Source organism: Petaurus breviceps, unplaced genomic scaffold (assembly GCF_028583685.1).
Source record: "Petaurus breviceps papuanus isolate PSGF00001 unplaced genomic scaffold, PetGlider_PUasm1.0 551, whole genome shotgun sequence".
In the NCBI taxonomy this organism is placed as follows: Eukaryota; Metazoa; Chordata; class Mammalia; order Diprotodontia; family Petauridae; genus Petaurus; species Petaurus breviceps.
The window spans coordinates 25,671,267-25,691,614 of record NW_027186372.1 but is presented as its reverse complement, the minus strand read 5'-3'; the positions used below and the strand labels follow the sequence as shown (position 1 = coordinate 25,691,614).

Here is a 20,348-nt window from a genome sequence, read left to right as displayed (position 1 = left end):
ACTGGTTAAAGTAAGCTTGTTAACCCATGTTGAGTTGCTTTCCTTTAACAAAGCAGATCCAAGAACCTGTGGTAACTGCAAACCCTGAGGACGCTTGGGGTGCTTGCTGCTACAAAAGACCAAGGTACTTTGAAACTGAGAGATTTCAGAAGTACTTCTAAATAATGGGGGAAGGAGCGACTAGGTGGCACAGTGAGTAAAGTGCCAGCCCCACAGTCAGGAGGACCCAAGTTCGGTTCTGGCCTCAGACACTTAACACCCACGGAAAAAATAAAGGGCCACGTAACCTTGGGCAAGTTACTTAACCCCAACTGCCCTCCAAAAAAACCCAAATAAATAAATAAATAATGGGGAAAAACAAAGGTATTTTTTCATATTCCTTGGCAAGAATTGTGAATGAGTTCTGATATTTCATATGGGTGGATATTTTTGATATGAGATTACATATTATGTGTACATACATATGTGTAAACACACACACTTATTTTTAGTAACATTTAAAACCGTTTCAATCTCACAAAAATTGCAAAGTAGTGGTAGGTGAAAAAAGAGTATTTCCTACTACATTTAACTTAGTCTCAAAATCCCTTTGAACATCTAGGTATATAGAGACACTATGTTTAAAATACTCAAGGAAGAGGAACTACTAAAACCTTATTATTTTTAAGAAGGTTTGGCATAAAAATATCTGATCAACTGTGAAAAAGTATTTTAAACAGAAAATAACTATACTTTCATCATTTACAAAGTCTCCAAATTAAACTAAAATGATCAAAAGAGATTTGTTTAGCTTTTGTTTAGCTCAAAACTCCAGAAGCATGTACATGGGCAAATTTCTTAAGTCTACTCATACCCCTACTCAATATAAATCACCTGTTTCTTTAATTATTGGTTGACAAATTATTTTCCATTTTAGTTTCACCATTTCAAAGGCTAATTAATTTTGCTTTAAATATTCAAGTATCTTATTTCATTCACAGTAAATGTAAATAAAGATGAGAAAATACTATTCTCAACATTTCCCTTGAGAAAACTGTTTCTCAAAAGTGAATTCATAGGTCCCAAACGAAACTGATAAGTTTCAGTAAGACCAAGACCCTTACTATCTACCTATCTATAGAAAAGTTAAGTTCAATGTCTGTTTGTATATCTAATAACACTATTTTAATTCTGGTTGCTGAATAGGCCAAGTGTCACTATTGTAATAAGAAAGGCATTAGAGGGAGTCTTAAATTATTCACTAATAATAGAAGTGAAAGTGGGTTTTAGTGTACTCCTAAGGCAGAAATCACAGTAACTTACAAATTTATTTCCACATCCTTCTCAGCACTGGCACCATTCACTACCTAGTTCAGACCTTCATCAATACATCTCACTTGACCTATTATTTCAACAGATTTCTTCCTAATTAGTATCTGTGCTTATAGTCTCTCCCCTCTCTAATCCATGCTCCAACATATTGTCTAAATAATCTCCCTCACTACATACTTCCCTGCTGAGGCAGCTAGGTGGCTCAGTGAACAGAGCACTGTTCAAATCTGGCCACAGAAACTTCCTGTGTGACCCTAAGCAAGTCACTTACTGTCTACCTCAGTTTTCTCAACTGTAAAATGGGGATAATAATAGCACCTACATCCTAAGGTTGTTGTAAGCATCGAATAAGATCATATTTGTAAAGGGACTGGCACATAGCAGGTCATTAATAAATGCTTGTTCCTTTTCCTTTTCTGCTCAAAAATCCCAATGGCTCCTTATTGTCTCTAATATATAGTACAAATTGCCCAGCCTAGCAACCATCAATCTTTCTATATAATATGGTGCCCATTTACCTTCCCAGATATGTCATCTCTGTTTTTGTATATCTTGTTCTTTATGTATGGGATGTACTCCCCTCATTGCTCTCTTTTAGAATTCTTAGTTTATTTTAAGGCTCAGCTCAGGTACTACTTCCTAACATGAAAACTCTTTGAATCACCTTAATTGTTATACTCTTCCTCTGCTCAAATTACCATGTATTTACTTCCCTATACAACAAGATACATTCCTCTAGCTTAAGATAAACCCCTTAAAGGAAAGGCTTATTTCTTTTTCTTTGTAGATCCAATGCCTAATACTATTCTACAGTTTAAGGAATGTTTATTGAATTAAAATTAATAGTCTCACCCCATAACATAGATATTTGATTTATAGTACTAACTCTTATCCAATTAAATCTGTAGCCCCCCTTTCCCCATTTAAAATTTATTACCAGTTTATTTCAATTAAATGTCTAAAACAAAACATTTGCAATGTTGTTTTTTTTTTTGTATTTATTTAGTTTTCAACATTCATTTCCACAGTATTTTGAGTTCCAAATATTCTCATCTCTCCCCTACCCCCCACCCAAGATGGCAAGCCTACTGATTACCCCCCTCCCCCAGTTTGCCCTCTCTACTATCCCCCCCCCTTACCATTTACTTTCTTGTAGGGCAAGATGGATTTCTATACCCCATTGCCTGTATATCTTATTTCCTGATTGCATGTAAAAACAAATTTTTTTTTAACATTTGTTTTTAAAACTTTTGAGTTCCAATCAGATTCTCTCCCTTCTTTCTTCACCTACCCCCATTGAGAAGACAAGGAATTCAATATAGGTTATACATGTGTAGTAATGCACAACATTTCCATAGTAGTTATATTGTGGAAGACTATTTCCCTCCATCCTATCCTGCCCCCACTTATTCTATTTTCTACTTTAACCCTCTTCAAAAGTGTGCACTTTGAACTACCCTCCCCCCCAATCTATCCTCCCTTCTATCATCCCCCCTCTTATCCCTTCACTCCTACCGGTACTTTCCTATAGGGTAAGTTACCCAATTGAATGTGTGTATTATTCCCTCCTTAAGCCAAATCCAATGAGAGTAAGGTTGACTCATTCCCTTTCACCTCCCTGCTCTTCCTCTCCATTTTAAGTTTTCTCTTGCCTCTTTTATATGAAATAATTTACCCTATTCTATCTCTCCCTTTATCTTCTCCCAATATATTCCTTTTTAGCCTCTTAAATTTTTTTTAGATATCATCCCTTCATATCCAACTCACCCTGTGCCCTCTATATACACATACACACATATACAAACACACACATATATTTCTTTCAACTATCCTAATATTGAGAAAAGTCTCATGAGTTACAAGTATCATCTTTCCATGCAGGGATATAAACAGTTCAACTTTAATAAGTTCCTTATGATTTCTCTTTCCTGTTTACCTTTTCATGCTTCTCTTGATTCTAGTATTTGAAAGTCAAATTTTCTGTTTAGCTCTGGTCTTTTCATCAAGAATGCTTAAAAGTCCTCTATTTTATTGAATGTCCACATTTCCCCCTGAAGTATTATACTCAGTTTTTCTGGGTAGGTGATTCTTGGTTTTAGTCCTAGTTCCTTTTACCTCCAGAATATCATATTCCAAGCCCTTCAATCCCTTAACGTATAAAGCTGCTAGATCTTGTGTTATCCTGTTTGTGTCTCCACAATACTCGAATTGTTTCTTCCTCACTACTTGTAATATTTTCTCCTTGATCTGCAATGTTGTTTTGCAATCACTAATTGCCCCATATAGTTATATACATATTATCAGTATGGTAACAACTATTTTATAAATGTAGTATAAAACCGAACAGAAAATTTGGGGCCAGGCTGTGAAATTATGGTTAAAGTTTCCAGCTGACTGAGCCATGCTGCCTTCTAAAGATTATTCAATAAACAATATTGCTCATAAAACTGAATGATAACACATCTAACAAAAACAGACAAAAACTGTCAAGGGTACAAATTAGTGAATGAACCTGCCTTGTCTCTTTCCACTCAAATCCATCTGGCATTCAGCCATCAAAGTGATTTCCTAAAGTGGAGGTCAGATACTGTCCCAACCTCCTCAATAAATCCCAGTGGCTCCCAATTGCTTCCAGGATCAAATACAAAAGGTTTTGTTTGGTATTCAAAGCTCTTATGACCTAGCCCCCAACTACCTTTCTAATCTTCTTCTTCTTCTTTTTTTTTTTTAAAGCAATTGGGGTTAAGTAACTTGCTCAAGGTTACCCGGCCAGTTATTTCTGGGTGTGGTGCTGAGTGTCTGAGCCCGGGATTCGATCTCCAGGTCTTCTCCACACTGGAGCCGGTGCTCTTACTCGCTGTGCTACCTGGCCGCCCCCTTTCTAATCTCCTTAAGCCTTACTTCTCCAGACTGTACATCCAGTGTCAATGGCCTCTGGGTTGTTCTAAAAACAAGATACTTCATCTCTTGACTCCTGGCATTTTCTCTGGCTGTCTCCCAAGCCTGGAATGCTTTCCCTCCTCTACTCTACGTATTGACCTCCTTGGTTCTCTTCAAGATCCAACTAAACTCCCACCTTTTACTGGAAGCCTTCCCCAACACTTCTAGTGCCTTCCCTCTGTTAATCACTTCCTATGCATAATTCCTTTCTCTCTCTTCTCCTCTCCATAATATGTATTTTCCAAACATGTATGTATACACACGTGTGTGCATGTATGTGTGTGTATGTTTTCTCCCCCATTAGACCACAAGTTCCTTGAGGACAGAGATTGTCTTTTACATCCTTTTTGAATCTCTACAAGTTTAGTGATTATTAGGGGCAAATTTCCATTTCTACTACCATTATGATTATTGTACAGAGCTCATTCTAAAATTAAAAGTACCAGTAATTTGAAGTTTTCAAGGATTGTAGGAAGAAAGGACAGGTTTCAGTTCGAGTTCCCAAATAACCACAAGTAAGCAGATTAAGACTAATGGGCTCACCTCAAATAAATCTAGCACTTTTATAAGGATGTGAAAAAATGAGGCATCAACTGAGCTATCAGCTACTCAACCAAACCTTCTGAATTTGTGTGTGAGAGAAATGGCAAATATTTAATGAATCCTAGAAGTTCCTGTAGGGCTCAAAAATCACTATGTTTCTAAAATCAGTATCTTGATTAAATCTGTCTCAAAAATTGTTAGGATGAAATAAAACTACCATATAACAACTTGTAACAAAGTCAAACTTTTAAAAGAGGGTGATTAATTTTAACTTTTTTCATCTTGTTATATCATTTTCTCAATCTTACAACTGGGGGAATATTTTAACGTTAACCTGGCTCTCTCAAATAGGGCCATTCTCCCACTGAAGCATGAAGGATTTCTTCTATGTAGGATGTATTAATGCTTTTGGGACTTGATTAAATAAGCTTTAATGAAAAGAAAACTTTATAATATTTAAAACATTTTATGACTTAGGCTCGAATAATTTTTATAATTAATGTCATCTTGAGTTTATATTTAAATTGGGTATGTACAAAGTTAAAAAATAAAAACATCCCCTGTTCAGTATATCCAAAGTCAATATGAAAACTATCTGGATAATTCACATCATTATTTTTGGTTAAAATATTTTTATTCTGGAAAAATGTCAATTTATAAAAATTCTAATGTAACAAAAATCAATTACTGATATTCATTTATATCTACTATAGAATGTTAGTTTTTGTCCATAAATGATTCAAAGATGTATGTGTGTAGGAGTAGGGGATGAAACTAGAGTTTGTTCCCATATTTTATTCAATCAATAATTGATAAAGTTGTAAAGTGTTTGCTATGTGCCAGGCACTATGCTAGGCAAATAGGGATACAGAACCAAAAATTTAACAGTCTCTAATCTCAAGGACTTTAAATTCTTCTGGAAGAAGTAACATGTAAACAAAAAAGTTCTCAAGCAAGTAGTGCTTGAGTTAAGTTTTGAAGCCTAGGGGATTCTAAGAGCAGAGTAAGAGGAAATGCATGGAGAATATTTCCTGTGCAAAGCAGAGACACAAGATATGGAATTCTATGTGAGGGCTAGTAGGCCAGTTTGACTGCAGTATGTTAAGGGACGTTATTTTGCCAGATGCCTTACTGCTGAGACCAGAGACCATGTTCTCAAGGACTTAACCTTTTTAGTTTTGGAATTCCCTCCAACCTCTATTCCAATTGGTGAATGTCCCATGTAGTTCACTTATTTAGACCTATTCCAGCAATACTTCCTTTACTACTTGGCTATCTTTTCTTTTCACCCATTGTCTTTCTGTCCAATATATTCTGCATGTAGCCTGGGGGACTTTGCCCTAACCTATTTTCATGTTTAGGAAGCATAATTAAATGGTATCAATACTGGCAAGCATATGAATCTATACTCACCAATACTCTAACTTTCAAAACCAAAATACCCTTCCTTGGCCACTACTATCCTATATGTGTTGTCTCCAACGATTAGAAAGAAAGCTCTTTGAAGGCACAGAGAATGTCTTCACTTTTATATTTGTATTCCCAGTACCTAGAACATAGTAAATAATTAATAAATTCTTTTTCCCATTACATTTCAGTAAGTTTGAAAAAGCAGGTTGGATCCAAATAGTGAAGAGCTTTAAATGCCAAACTGAGTTTTATTTGAATATGAAAGTAATAGAGCCATAGTTTGTTATGCAACAGAGTAACATGATAAGTGAGCCCTGGGCTTTTAGGATTACTACTCTGACAGCTGTGTAGAGGATTCTTAAAGAGAGACTTAAGGCAGGAAGCAAAAGTCCAGTGGAGAGATTATGAGGGACTTGATATGTGCTATAAGGAAGAATGAGAATGCTTATGACTGAAGTTCTGAAGGATGGCTCAAAATATTCTCTACGAAAAAAAATCTCCATGATACTTTACCCAATTACACAATTTTAATGGGGCTAAACAAGTTTATTATCCTAATTCAGGGTATAAATTTACAAAATCTACTAGGACTGTTAAATGTTCATATTTAGTTACTTTTCATTTAGAACACTTATTATGGCAGTAGGTTCCTAGATTAAATTCAAGTAGAGAACATTCAAAGAGGCCTAAAAAATTTACGAAACACCTTTGTCTTATTAAAAAAAAAAACCTCTTTGTCTCTCTTTGGCCCATTCACTAACAGAATGAAGATCATTCTAAGCAACCAGACCATCGACATCCCAGAAAATGTTGACATCTCTCTTAAGGGTTGGACAGTTATTGTGAAAGGGCCCAGAGGAATCCTCCGCAGGGACTTCAACCATATCAATGTTGAGCTCAGTCTCCTTGGAAAGAAGAAAAAAAGGCTTCGGGTAGACAAATGGTGGGGAAATCGAAAAGAACTTGCAACTGTGCGCACAATCTGTAGTCATGTACAAAACATGATCAAAGGCGTTACCCTGGGTTTTTGTTACAAGATGAGGTCTGTGTATGCTCACTTCCCCATCAATGTTGTTATTCAAGAGAATGGCTCACTCATTGAAATCAGAAATTTCTTGGGTGAAAAATATATCCGAAGAGTGCGCATGAGACCAGGTGTTGCTTGTGCTGTTTCTGAAGCCCAAAAAGATGAGTTAAGTCTTGAAGGAAATGATATTAAACTTGTTTCAAACTCAGCTGCCCTGATCCAACAGGCCACCACGGTCAAAAACAAGGAGATCAGAAAATTTGTGGATGGCATCTATGTTTCTGAGAAAGGCACAGTGCAACAAGCTGATGAATCTAAGTTGGAAAAGATGCCAAAGGCTGTGTCCTGAGGAGTCAACGCTTATTCAGATGTCAAATAATTCAGAGGTGAAATAAAAATACTTTTTATCAAAAAAAAAAAAAAACCACCTCTTTGATGATGCAGAATTATATATTAACAACAGCATTAAAATTAGAGAATAGGATTGGTCTAATTGTAGAATACATGAAAAAAAAAGGCTCATCTATCCCCTCATTAAAATGAAACCTATTTTCTACATGATATGCACTAAGGTATATAATTCTTAATATAAGTTATCCATCTGATACACAAGAGAAGAAAGTTCAGGAGACACACAAAACAGACAGAAGAATTGTATCAACCCATTATGCTTTTTTTAATTCCCTCAAACTATAAATAATGGATTTTTCAGTACAACTATATTTTCATATTTCTGCATGTATATGTTTCCCCCATCCAAAAAAAAAAGAGGGGCAGCTAGGTGGTGCAGTGAATAAAGCACCGGCCCTGTAGTCAGGATGACCTGAATTCAGATCTGACCTCAGATACTTAACACAAAAAACTAGCCATGTGACCTTGGGCAAGTCACTTAGCCCCAACTGCCCTGCCTTCCCCCTCCAAAAAGAAAAAAAGGAAAAAAAAAAAAAAAAGAAATACAATGGTATTACATGATTTTCTGAGTTGTACATTTCAAATAGTTCACTTAGGTGAAAAGAAAAAAAAAGGAAAATGGAATTTTTTTGTTTTTTTCCCCATTAGAACAAATCAATCAACTATTCATGGGTATGCACTAAATGTTCAGCCCTGTTAATAAACAGTAAACACAGGGTGGCCGGGTGGTGCAGTGAATAGAATAGAGCACTAGTCCTGGAGTCTGGAGGACCCAAGTTCAAATGTGACCTCAGACACTTAACACTTACTAGCCGTGTGACCTTGGGCGAAGTCACTTAACCACAAATGCCCTGCCTTCCCCCCTCCAAAAAGAAAAAAAGAGGTCACCTTGTGATTTCTTTATGTACATACATATATATATAAACAGCAAACTCTATTTGCGGACCGTCCATCTATTTCCTTATAAGCCTAAATTTGTTCTGTGTCCTACGTTTTCCACTATTTATCTATTATACCTAATTTGCCCTCCCCACTTTTCAATCAATCAAATTCCTTTAAAACCATGCTAGGAACTTATCTACCATCTCCATAAAGTTTTTTCTGACTATTCTAGTTCATTTCCTTCACACAACTACAAAGCACTTCATATGACTATCTTAAATTAGCATTTATCTTGTTTTAGCTTACCCTCTAAAGTGTCATGTATTTTTGTTTTGTCCCCCTATAAGAACTAAGCTTCTTGTGGTAGAAATTGTGTCTTCTTACTTTTATATCCTAAACTGCAGAGCAGATAGGTGGCACAATGGTTAGAGTGCTGAAGAGAGTCAATAAGACTTGAATTTTAATCCTATCTCAGCCACTAAACGTCTGTGTGGGCCTGAGAGAATCACAACTTTTGTCTGTCTCAGTTTCCTCATCTGTAAAATAAAGATAATAATATCCCCACTACCTCACAGGGTTGTTGTGGGGAATCAATGAAATAATGTATTTACCTTAAAGTGATATATAAATGCTATTATTATATTATTATTATCTTAAACCTTATTAAGATCATTACAAACTAAGGTTGGGAGACAACAATTATTACCATGCTTCAATTAACATTTCAAGCTATCACCACAATATAGATACTTGATTAGAACTGGTAGAGATTTAATTGCTATACATCTTAAGATGTTTACTAGTACTCATTTCAATATGTGTGAGTGGCAGTTTGAGATACAGGAGTGGAGGTCAGCAGAGAATTTGAAGCAGGATGGGCAGATTGGAGAATCATCAGCATAGAGATAACGTTTAAATCCATGGGAGCGCAGCGAGGAATGTATCTTAGAGGGAGAAGAGAAGAGGACTCGGGCCTGAGCCCTGAGTGACACCTGTACTTTAGAGAGCGTGATCTGGAAGAGAGTCCAGCAGAGGAGACAGGAGTGGTCATTAGGTCAAGTGAGAACCGCAGAGAGAGTCCCACCAACCTGTACAGAAGAGAGTATCAAGCAGGAAAGAGTGATCAACAGTGGAGAGGTCAAGGAGAATGAGGATTCAGAAAGAAGCCATTGAACTTTACAACGATGAGATTGTTTTAAATGGACTTTCCTTTGTTTTTGTATGTATTTTTTAAAAATTAAGAGCACATGCCATTTAATATAGTAATGTATGTTGCAGAAATGCAATTTGTGAAGGACTTGTGGGATAGTTATATAATGTATCACAACTTCCACCTACCTATCCTTAATTTTTTCTTAGTCCGTTGTATTGGCATTTTATCTTGGGTAATTGACAATCTTAATTCCACTAGATGTGTAAAAAACTTTCATCTGCATTTTGTTTTTAGTACAAAAGCTCAAGTTCATTCATTTTTAAACTTTAGATGGAAAAAAATCACTAGTTACAAGCTTTTTAATTGATCTTCACTATTAAAATTTTATATTAGTGATCTTTATCATTTTGAAGATTTTATTTCTGGGAAAAATTTTTAATGTAGTACAATATTTAGTGTCTTAGAACAGAATTTGGTAGTGTTTACAGTGGAAGACCAGTCCAGAGACATAAGAAGGATTTTCTTCACATTCCCTACTTTGGTAGATATCTCTTATTGGCCTACTTACTGGCCTTAAATTGTACCTTTTTTAAGACCAAAGAGACAGGACTACTACAAAGCAACCCATAACTCCTGGGTTGGATTTAAGCCCATGAGATGCTAACGGAAGCAATAAATGTAAGAATTCTTCATCTAAGTCCAAATTTTAGAGAGCTTGTAAACCTTAGAAAATTTGGTAAACCAAACTCAGCTTTAGTAGATGTTATTTCTGTGAATAAGCCCATGCTGTTTCATATATAAATAGGCTTTATTTCTTCAAACAATTCAGATTGTGCCCAGTTGCCAAAATTTTCAGGAGAGTAAATGTGTTATTTACATCGTATTTTATTCTCATAAAGTAACAATTTCAATAGGTATGTGGTTTTGGAATTTTCAACTTGTTTAAAATCTGTTAGAGAACAAAAATTATACATATCAAAACTTTTCTGTGTAACTAATTTTTTTAAAAACAATATGTTTGACTGCACATCCTTTCCCCTGTTTGTAGGGGACCACGGTTGTGAAATATTGCATTTTGTGAGAAACAATTGGGGTATGGGTGATTTTTTTCCCCAAGGTGGTTTTGTTGTTGTTTTTTAAACTTTTGTTATTAGGACTAGCCTGCTATGTAGACAAGGAGAGTGGGATATATTTGAAAATTAAACTTTATGATGTAAAAACAAAAAGATGACTTATAGGTTTTTAAGTTTGAGGAGCGGGAGGGTGTTGCCCTCTACAATAATAGGGAAGGTAGGTGGAAAAGGTTCAGGGGGAAAGCTGATGATTCCATTTTGGACATAGTGAGTTTAAGATGTTAGTAGGAGTAGTACACCTTACTCTCCAACCTATTGTCAATGACTTCTTGGGGGTTCAACAAACAAAATACTTGGTTCAACAAACAAAATACAAAATCTCTTGGTTCTGGGCAATTTCTCTAGCTCTTCTCCATGTCTGGAAAGTTCTCCCTCCTCCACTCAAGCCACGGACTTCCCTTTCAAATACCAACTAAAATCTTATCTTTTATTGGAAGCCTTCCCTAACCTTTCTTAATTCCATTGCCTTCCCTCTGTTAATTATTTCCATTTATCCTATATATAGCTTACTTTGTATATTTGTTTGTATATTGCCTCTCCCATTAGATTGCAAGTGCCTGGGGTGCAGAGGGGGTGTATTTTAGCTCTTTTTGTAGACTCAGGGCTTAGCACAGCGACTAGCACATAGTAGGTGCTTAATAAACGTTTACCGATTGGCTATATTTAAGTTCTCGGTTGTGCTTTAGAAGAGACCAGGTCTCTTGTATTCATACATACATTATTCTATTATACAGATGTGTCTAATTTACCTCAATAGCAGTAACTTGTGCTTTACATTCAAACTCTCATTTCCCTGTTTTTTTGGACTCCAGAATATGCAACTCCCTCCCTGCCCTCCCCACAGCTACCAAACTTACTTATCTCACAAACAAAAAGTGAAACATTAAGTAGGTTAGTTCTATCTGTACATAACAAAACAGTATTTTCCAAAGTAGGAGTAGCAAGCTGTAAGTAAGGAGAAGGTGCAGTCTGGACAGTGGATGCTAATATAAACATAAGATAAGAGGCATACTGCATATGAAGTATGCACAGTATCTTTAAAAATTAAAATACAGCTAAACGGTTATCAACAAGTTGTGTTGTATTATGAAGAGTAGTATGTAGATAAAAATTCAATGAAAAGTATTAACTTTTTTTGCAAGAAGCAACTACTGGAGATCAAATGTTCCCTGCTTAAGCTAAACATGAATTTTTATGAAGTGAAACCTAGAGAGGCATGTGTTAGATGATTCAACTGGATCTCTTGAAATATAATAACACCTCCTATCATTGACAGAAAGGTCAAGTACTTCTAGTCAAATCAGCAAACAGATTTTTGAAAAACGTGTTAACTCATACACTAGAAGGCATAAGAAAAATTTAAGAGGCAGCCGAGTACTTTTTTAGAATCACCCATGGCAGTAGTGATAAGAAGAACTTTCTCAAGTTACAGTAAATCACCTCTCAAAGAAGCTGGCAAATAGTAAGTAAACATAAAACTTTATTTCCAAGTTAAGATCTCAATATCTACTTATGTCCCAGGTACTAGGATTGCTTCTCTGACAATAACAAGTACTTAGGTCTGGTGTAAGGAATTAATAGAGGAAGGAAAGGTAAAATGAATATTCATTCAACAAAATTTAAATGCCCAGAACTTATTGGGTAGGTCTCTGGAAGATACAAAGATAAATAAGAAATATGTGGAGTCTCAGTTGGAGAGGAACTTAAAATTTAGTAGAGTTGATAATATATGCACACAAAAAAAAACCCCAAACAGATATAAAATAGAACACTACAAGTGCTGAAGAGATACCAAGTGTAATATGAGTTGAGAAAAATCACTAGTAGTGGGAGCAAAGGTAGAGGAACTAAGGGAATGCTTCATGGAGGAGATAATATTTGGGTTGGTCTTTGAAAGCTGAGCCAAGGAGAAATTGGACAGTACTGCATCACTGATTTCTTAACTTGATTTTTTATGCTTAAACCTGTGCAAGGATGAGAGTTGGGGCTGAAATGAAAATTATGGGAGAAATATAGCTGAAAAGAAAAGAAAAACTAAAAAATAAAAATCATTTGTTTTGGATCAGCACATATTCACTTCCTCTGAACAAAGTTTTTTTCTGAGGGTAGAGAATATAGCTTTGAAAGCACGTTATGGACTTCCAAATGATAATAAACTTCTCTTTCTGTCTGTCTGTCTCTCTCCCCCCAATGGTTGATATGACACTATCTAAACATTTGGAAAATAAAAACAAGCACATGTACACACAAACAGTGGAAAGAGTAATCAAAATAAAAATTTACAGAAAACTGAACACAGTTATTTAACAAGTTGCCCCAGGATCTAAACAACAATCTGAAGAACAAATCTTCACACAATACATTCTCTTGACAAATACCGATTAATTTTATAAATCTGGTTGTGATAACTAGCCAAATGCAAATTATAATTTTATATTATACAAAATAATCTTGTACTTCAGTTGTTTTAATAAACATGATATTAATGTTCAAACTATCAGTATCTTTCACACCAGAATGAAAGGGGGAAAAATCACTTAGACTCAAAATATGTAGCATTAGCCCTACATGGCATAAATAGGTAGATTTACCTACCTCATCAACTCTTCCTAAATTTAAGGAGCAAACTCAATGGTCCTATATCTTATATGCCAAGGTAAGGTACAGAGGTATCCCAGTTAACTTGTTCCTCAAATGAATGCAGACAGGTAATCAATGCTGAAGTAGCTTTATCCAAATGACCTTTGAGAAAAGGAGGGTGGTATAGTTCTCCTTAAAAGCTCTGGAGATAGGGGCGGCCAGGTGGCTCAGCGAGTAAGAGCACCGGCTCCAGTGTCGGGATGACCTGCATCAAATCCGGGCTCAGATACTCAGCACCACACCCAGAAATAACTGGCCGTGTAACCTTGAGCAAGTTACTTTTAAAAAGTTTGCTTTAAAAAAAAAAAAAGCTCTGGAGATAGTGATGGAGTCACAAGTCTTCTGTCATCACCATTTATCTTTTTTTAATCAAAGAGTTTAAGTGAGAGACAACAACTATACCTGGTACTGGTTCCTGGTGTTTCCAGTCTTATGAGCTTAGTTCTCATACCAATAAAAAAAAATCCCTTTAAGCTCTCAAAACAACACATATGAATACTAATTAGTTTGTGTACTACGTATTAGTTTATGTAGAGTATTTAAGTACTGCTCTACTCTGTCAGATGCCCAGTATATACAGCTTAGTATTGATTGATTCTGTTTCTGAGAAAGGCCTCAGGGTTCATATTTTAGAAGAATGTATTACTCCTTTCTTAAGGTGAACGAACTTCAATGATGACAGATAAATTCTAAATAATCCTACTTTCTTTAAGTAACTCTATCATGTATAAATCTGTCTAAACTTTTTTTGAATCTATTTTCATCCAAGATCAACAATATCCACAAATTGACCTACTGTGAACAGTGGCACTTTCTTTTTCTGACAATACCTTTGCAAAGGTTGCTCTCATCTAAGATTTGGTGTTTAAACTACTAATACTATTCGTGATTTTGTACATTTCAGTCAAAGCATTTTGAAAATTCCTAAACACTTTATTTTTTCCTCAGATGGCTGTACCCCACTGCATCAATGACCATTAGAGTTTTCCTCCTGGTAAGGTACAGAGGTCTTCATCAGAATATGAAGTCTTCATCAGCTCCACCATTACAATTTTTAAAATGCATTAGTAACTGGAATTGCACATAGGATTACTCTATGAATGAACATGCCACAATTTTTTACAAGAGCAGGGCAATATTAAAGTTATTGGGAATTTCCTTTATTACTGCAAATGGAAGATGAGAATTAAATTACAAGTGGTATGTTATACCAAAAATATCCAAATAACAATTTTAACTCCATGTTCTTGAAAAGTCAAAGCCTATATATGTGTATGTATATATACACACACAATGTGCATGTGTGTCCAACATTCGAAAAAAACACAAAAATTGGGTTTAGAGGGTTGAACTATCTTTGGGAAAAGTCAAAGTTGTTTTAATACCCCACCCATAAAACACTAATGCCTAAAGCAAAAAGCCCATCTTTTTAATAAACTATTCTTGAAGGTTTATCACATGGCTGTGAGACATGGCACTATTAATCTCTAAAGAAATGACAAAGTTTCATCCAGAGAGCAATGATAAGGCAAAATGAGAGTTGTGAGGGGGCGGCAATGTGGTGCAGAGAATAGAGCACCAGCCCTGGAGTCAGGAGGACTCCAGGTTTGGATCCAGCCTCAGACACTTCACACACACACACACACACACACACAAAACCTAGCAGTGTGACCTTGGGCAAGTCACCTAACCCCAATTCCCCTCCCAAAAAAAAAGCAAGAAAAAAAATGAGAGTTGTGAGTACACTGCAACAAATTATAAACAGGGAATTATGAAGTGGAGACAAATCAAAGAAATGTTGAGTGAAAAATGTTGGTTTTGTATTGAAAACAAAGAATAACTAATGTATAAGACCTAATGCTCCACTGACATCCTTAAGACATGAAAAACCTCTAGCTCATTAGGTAGAACTGGGAATACTTATTAGGAGACTATAAACAAGCTATCATACAGAACTAGAAAGCATCAGTCAGTTTCAATATACATTATTGGAGGGCATACTCAGGACAATGAGATCACCTATGTGAATTTTGAGTACTTAAATCATGTGCAGACTATGTGCTTAGGTGGCCATTATAACTTTCTTTAAGATATACTTCCTTTTGAAATTTTCTGAAAAGAAAACTACTCACAACACAAATATTGTTATGATGAGTTAACATTTCTAAGGTAAATTGTAGAGTAAAATGAAGATAAAATCATTTCTCAAGAATAGGCTCTTCAGATAATTAGGAAACTTGTGTAGTAACATTAAGGTGAAGCAATTACAAAATTATAACAGGTTTATAAAAAATGAATAGTAATCACAGATTTGGAGCTGTAAGGGAAGGGACCTTAGATGCTATCTAGTCCCAACCCTTCTTTTCACAGAATAGGGAAACTAAAGACTCAGACAAGGTGGAAGTCACACAGGCAGTAAACTGGGAGAAGCAGAATCCAGGTCTTCTGACTTCAATATGTGATAAACCATAAAACATTATTGGCAAAATTCTACTTGAAAAATTGTTGAGTTATATATCAAATAATCTGATCCTCTAAATTTAGATTTTCAATTTTACTTTTCTTGTCTTCTATACATTCCCTTCCTCTTTCAACTTTCCAACCCAAAGCCATGAAATTTTTAAAAAATCTTTCAAAAAGTCTTTTAGATTTGAAATAGTGCCTATTTCAATTTTGTACTTATCTATTTGTAGTATAGACCATTACACCTAGTTTAAAAAAAAAAAAAACTAGGAAATGCAACAAGATGAATGTTTGCTTACTATTTTGGTTTAGTGAGAACAAAAGCAAAGAAAGTAGGTAGATATCATTAACCTAAGTCGTTTTATTTTTTCAAAGAAGTGAGTTGCACTGTAACTGACTAAATATGCAAAATGTATACAATGTAAAGTCCTAATGCAAGCACTACACAAAATATAAAAGGGGCCTTAAACCAAAGGGTCTTTCTAAAAAAAATTTAAGTCTGTCATGGAATATTACTGTTTAGTACTTTTTGAAAAATGCCTGCATAGTTAACCTTCTATACTACATTTTCTTGTTTTAGGGTGTATGGCTTACAAAATGAGCCAATTTCTAACCACCCTTACTTGCATAATCACTAAACATTCAAAAGGAAGGAGGCTTTCTAAATTTTCTAACTTTATTTCCTGTTGGCCTAGAAAAAAATGTTACTTAACCCTCCATTTTATCTAGCATGCTCTTAACTACCAAGGTTTTTCTGGTCTACTTTCAGTCTAAAACGCCTAACTTTAGAAAGAATGAATAAAAATTGTAAAATATTTTAATAGTTACAGATTACACTAGTTTAAAACCAGTTAACATTAAACTCTATCCTTAAAAAAATTCAGTTGCCAGTAATAACAAAGTACTTTCTGTTGTTTTGGGTGTACATTTACTTTAGGGGAAATTTCTCAGCAATTCCATTCAGCGAGGAGGAAACGGCGAAGTGTAATGGAAACGGGCACAACAAGTTATAGCACTGCACCTTTTCAAAGGTGTCACGTAAGTTAAAAAACAAAACAAAGCACTGGAGTCAGCTTAACTAAACTGTCATCACCCCTATCTTTTGAATAACTTTAGACCTCTACTTGGGTGACCACCTGTTAAACCTGCCACTAGTGTTACCAGGCTCGCTTTAAAAGGCAAAAATAAAAGTTTTTTGGGAAAAGAAAACCAGGCAATTCGGAGAACGGACACTTCCAGGCCTCGGGTCTCCTACAGCCTGAGGGATAATCCCCCCCCGCCCCCCGTGGGGCACTAGGGTCCAGGGTCCTACATGCAAGACCCCCGCCCCCCCCATACAAGTCCACGGCCTGACCCACTCCGCTTCCCGCCCCCCGATCCAGGAGTTCCTTCCTCAGGCCGGGGGGTCGCCGGAGGACACTCGTTGCCCCGGAGATGAGTCCGGGACGCGGGTCCGAGAAAGAGAAGTCACTTCAGGAGAACAGGGAGGCCAAGTGGTACCTTTAGCTCCCTCCCGCCCCCACGGAGAGAGGGCCCAGAGGCGAGAAGACCTGTCGCCGCCATGATGGGACTGGATCAGCTGGAAGAAGGGGGGGGGGGGGGGGCCAGTGTGACGTGGGGAGTCCCCGGCGCGCGGCTCCGGCCCGCCCCCTCCCTCCGCGGGCCCCCGATAACAAACTGCCCCCCGGCTCTGCCACTACTCACGCTTTGTCCACCAGCTCCCGGACCTTCCACATGTTCAACATCTTGGCCCACGGGAGCGGGGCCTCCGCCGCTTCCTCCTCCTCCTGCTCCCCACAGACCCAGGGGCACTTCCGTGCGGGAGCAGGGGCAGGTCGCGGCTGGGGCTGATACCGCCTGCGCCGTCGCCACCCGCCGCCGCTACCTCGAACTGGCCCCTTCACTCCTTCCTCTACCACAGCAGCGGCGCCGCCGGTGACACGTCGGGGACGTGGCGCTGCGTGAAGCGGAAGTGTTAGCCTACACCCCCTCCTCCTCCGTTCCCGCGCAAGGCTCTCTGGGTATTGTAGTTTTCTCAGCGGAAGGGGTTGGCCTCAGAGAGTTAAGTTGGTTGCTGTCTTGTCCCTGTCCTGGCTGCTTGACTTAGAAAGGTGTTCTGTTACGGTTGCCCAGATTTCTCTTTGACAACATGAGTTAGGCGGCTTGCAAATTGTAAAGGATGTAAGTGGGAACAGTCTCTGTTTCACTCACATAGCAGGTGCACGGGAGATCCCTTCATTCAGAGGCAGTTGGGAGGGAGTTTTTAAAGATTATGCAGGACATTTAGAGCTGGAAGGGTATGTTGGAGGTCATTTAGTACAATTTCCTCACTTTACATATGAGGAAAACTGAGGTCCAGGTGACCTGCCCAGTACGTAAGTGATAGACCTGGGATTCGATTCTAGGTCACCTGTTTGCAAATCCAGTTCTTCTTCCAGACTCGTGAGATCTTAGAGATCACTTGGGGAAATGGAAAGAGTCCGAAACTGAAATCAATTATCCTCACCCCACCCACTCAAGCCTCTCCTCTAACTTCCCTTTTGCTGTAAGAGGAACTACCACACGTCATCCTTGCTTCCTCTTCACTTTTACTCACTACCATATGAAGCCAACGACTTTAGTTTTTACCTTTCTAACTAATATGCCAACTTCTTTCCTCTGACAGTCACCACCCTTGTCCAGGAGCTCATCACCTCACAACGGGAACTATTGTTAACAGCTTCTGGTTGGTCTCCCTGCCCCCTCTCTCCCATCTCCAGTCTACCCTCCACTCAGCGGTGAAAGTGATCCCTAGAGAGTATGTGTGACTTTGTCATTCCCCTATTCAATAAGCTTTAGTCCTTTCCAAGATCATAATTTCAGAAGTCCTCTTACCCGTGTTTCCCCGATAATAAGACACTGTCTTATTAATTTTTTGGACAGCAAAACACCAGAGGGCTTATTTTCAGGGGAGGGCTTATTTTAATGAACATTGACAGCAATTTTAATAAACAGGTAAATGTGAACAAAAAAATGTACCTTTATTCAATAAGCAAATCACTGGGGAAGAACAGGATGACGCGCTCACTTGGATGCAGCTTGGAGCGTGGAGTGCCTTTCACAGGGGAAGGGGGGACGGTGCATACAGAGGGTACCACGTGTAGCGCAGGGGATCACCTTCACCACAGTAGCAATCTCAATAGGGCTTATTTTCGGGGAGGGCTTATTTTAGAGGAATCTTACACAGTAAGGGGGTGGGAGGGCTTATTTTCGGGATAGGTCTTATTATCGGGGAAACACGGGTAGTTTAGCTTTTAAAACCTTTCATAATATTTATATTTTTCCAGTGTTTTTACACCTCAGTTCTCTCTACATACTCAAACCATCATTCTAACCAATAAGACACTTCATCTCCTGAATGGGCATTTTCACTTGCTGTCTCCCAAGCCTGAAATGCTCTCCTTCACTTCTGCCTCCTAGCTTCCTTGGCTGCCTTCAAATCTCACCTTCTTCAGGAAACTTTTCCCCTTTTACTGAATGAATATATTGGTGCCTTTTCTCTGAAATTATCTCCTATTTAGCCTATACACACACACACACACACACACACACACACACACGCACACCTTTTTTTCTACATAGGTATTTGTATATTGTCTTCTCCCATTAGATTATGAGCTATCTGAGGGTAGAAACTATTTTTGACTTTCTTCATATTCTTAGCACAGTGTCTGGCACATAGTATACCTTTAATAAATGCTTGTTGTCTTAGGTTCAAATCTTAACTGAAATATATTATCTATGTGACTTTAGGCAAGGTAGCCTCTCTTGACTTCTTTAAAATGAGGGGGTTGGCAATATCCTTCAGCTCTAGTGATTCTCCATGATTCATACAAACCCCTTAGAGGTCCAAAGAAGTTAAATTTACCCCTAGTAGTAAAATAGGCAATGGAATCCAAATCTTCGACTTTTTTGACTTCACCTTTAGCTTTCTCTTGCTTCTTTTGAGTCCCTATTCTCAAAGTCCTAAAATTAAAGCATTCAGTTCAACATTAGGGTAGGTTGAAAGAAATGAGGATATACAGTTTGGAGAAGAAAAGACTTAGCAGGGCATATAATAGCAGTTTTCAAGTATTTGAAGGATTGTGGAAGAGGGATTAGGTTTGCTCTATTTGTCCCCAGACGACAACAATGGACTGAAAATTGCAAAGAAATATATCTGGCCTTAACATTGGGAAAAACTTCCTAACAACCAGATCTGACCAAAATGGAATTGAGGGCGGATGGAGGGATGTCTTGAGAGGTGGTAAATTTGAAAGTCTTGAAAAATAGCTGAATAACCACGTTATCTCATCAACTCCCATGTATTTACTTTTTATCTCTATGATGACAATTCTCAAATATTGCCCCACATCTCTGCTGACCTCCAATTTTGCATCTCAAAGTGCCTTTCAGA

The 20,348-nt window shown here is 37.4% G+C and overlaps 2 protein-coding genes across 4 annotated transcripts in view; one reads left to right on the top strand and one right to left on the bottom strand.

Moving 5' to 3' along the window:
* CLINT1 (clathrin interactor 1) overlaps positions 1–17,891 on the bottom strand; it is a 63,770-nt gene extending 45,879 nt beyond the window's left edge. The window contains exon 1 of one of the 2 annotated variants that reach the window (XM_069102483.1): positions 17,618–17,891. In XM_069102483.1, coding sequence (XP_068958584.1) covers positions 17,618–17,658 — 41 coding nt within the window. In that variant the 5' untranslated portion in view covers positions 17,659–17,891. The remainder of the gene's footprint in view (positions 1–17,617) is intronic. The other variant, XM_069102482.1, reaches the window with a different exon arrangement.
* On the top strand, positions 6,233–7,655 carry LOC138172720 (large ribosomal subunit protein uL6-like). 2 transcript variants are annotated; one of them, XM_069102485.1, is made up of 2 exons: positions 6,233–7,227; positions 7,288–7,655. In XM_069102485.1, the coding sequence occupies exons 1-2, from the start codon at positions 6,969–6,971 to the stop codon at positions 7,578–7,580; spliced, it is 552 nt and encodes a 183-aa protein (XP_068958586.1). In that variant the 5' UTR covers positions 6,233–6,968; the 3' UTR covers positions 7,581–7,655. The 2 variants fall into 2 exon arrangements, with proteins under 2 accessions (XP_068958586.1, XP_068958585.1); XM_069102484.1 differs by having other exon boundaries at positions 6,233–7,655.
* Positions 17,892–20,348: the final 2,457 nt, after the last annotated feature.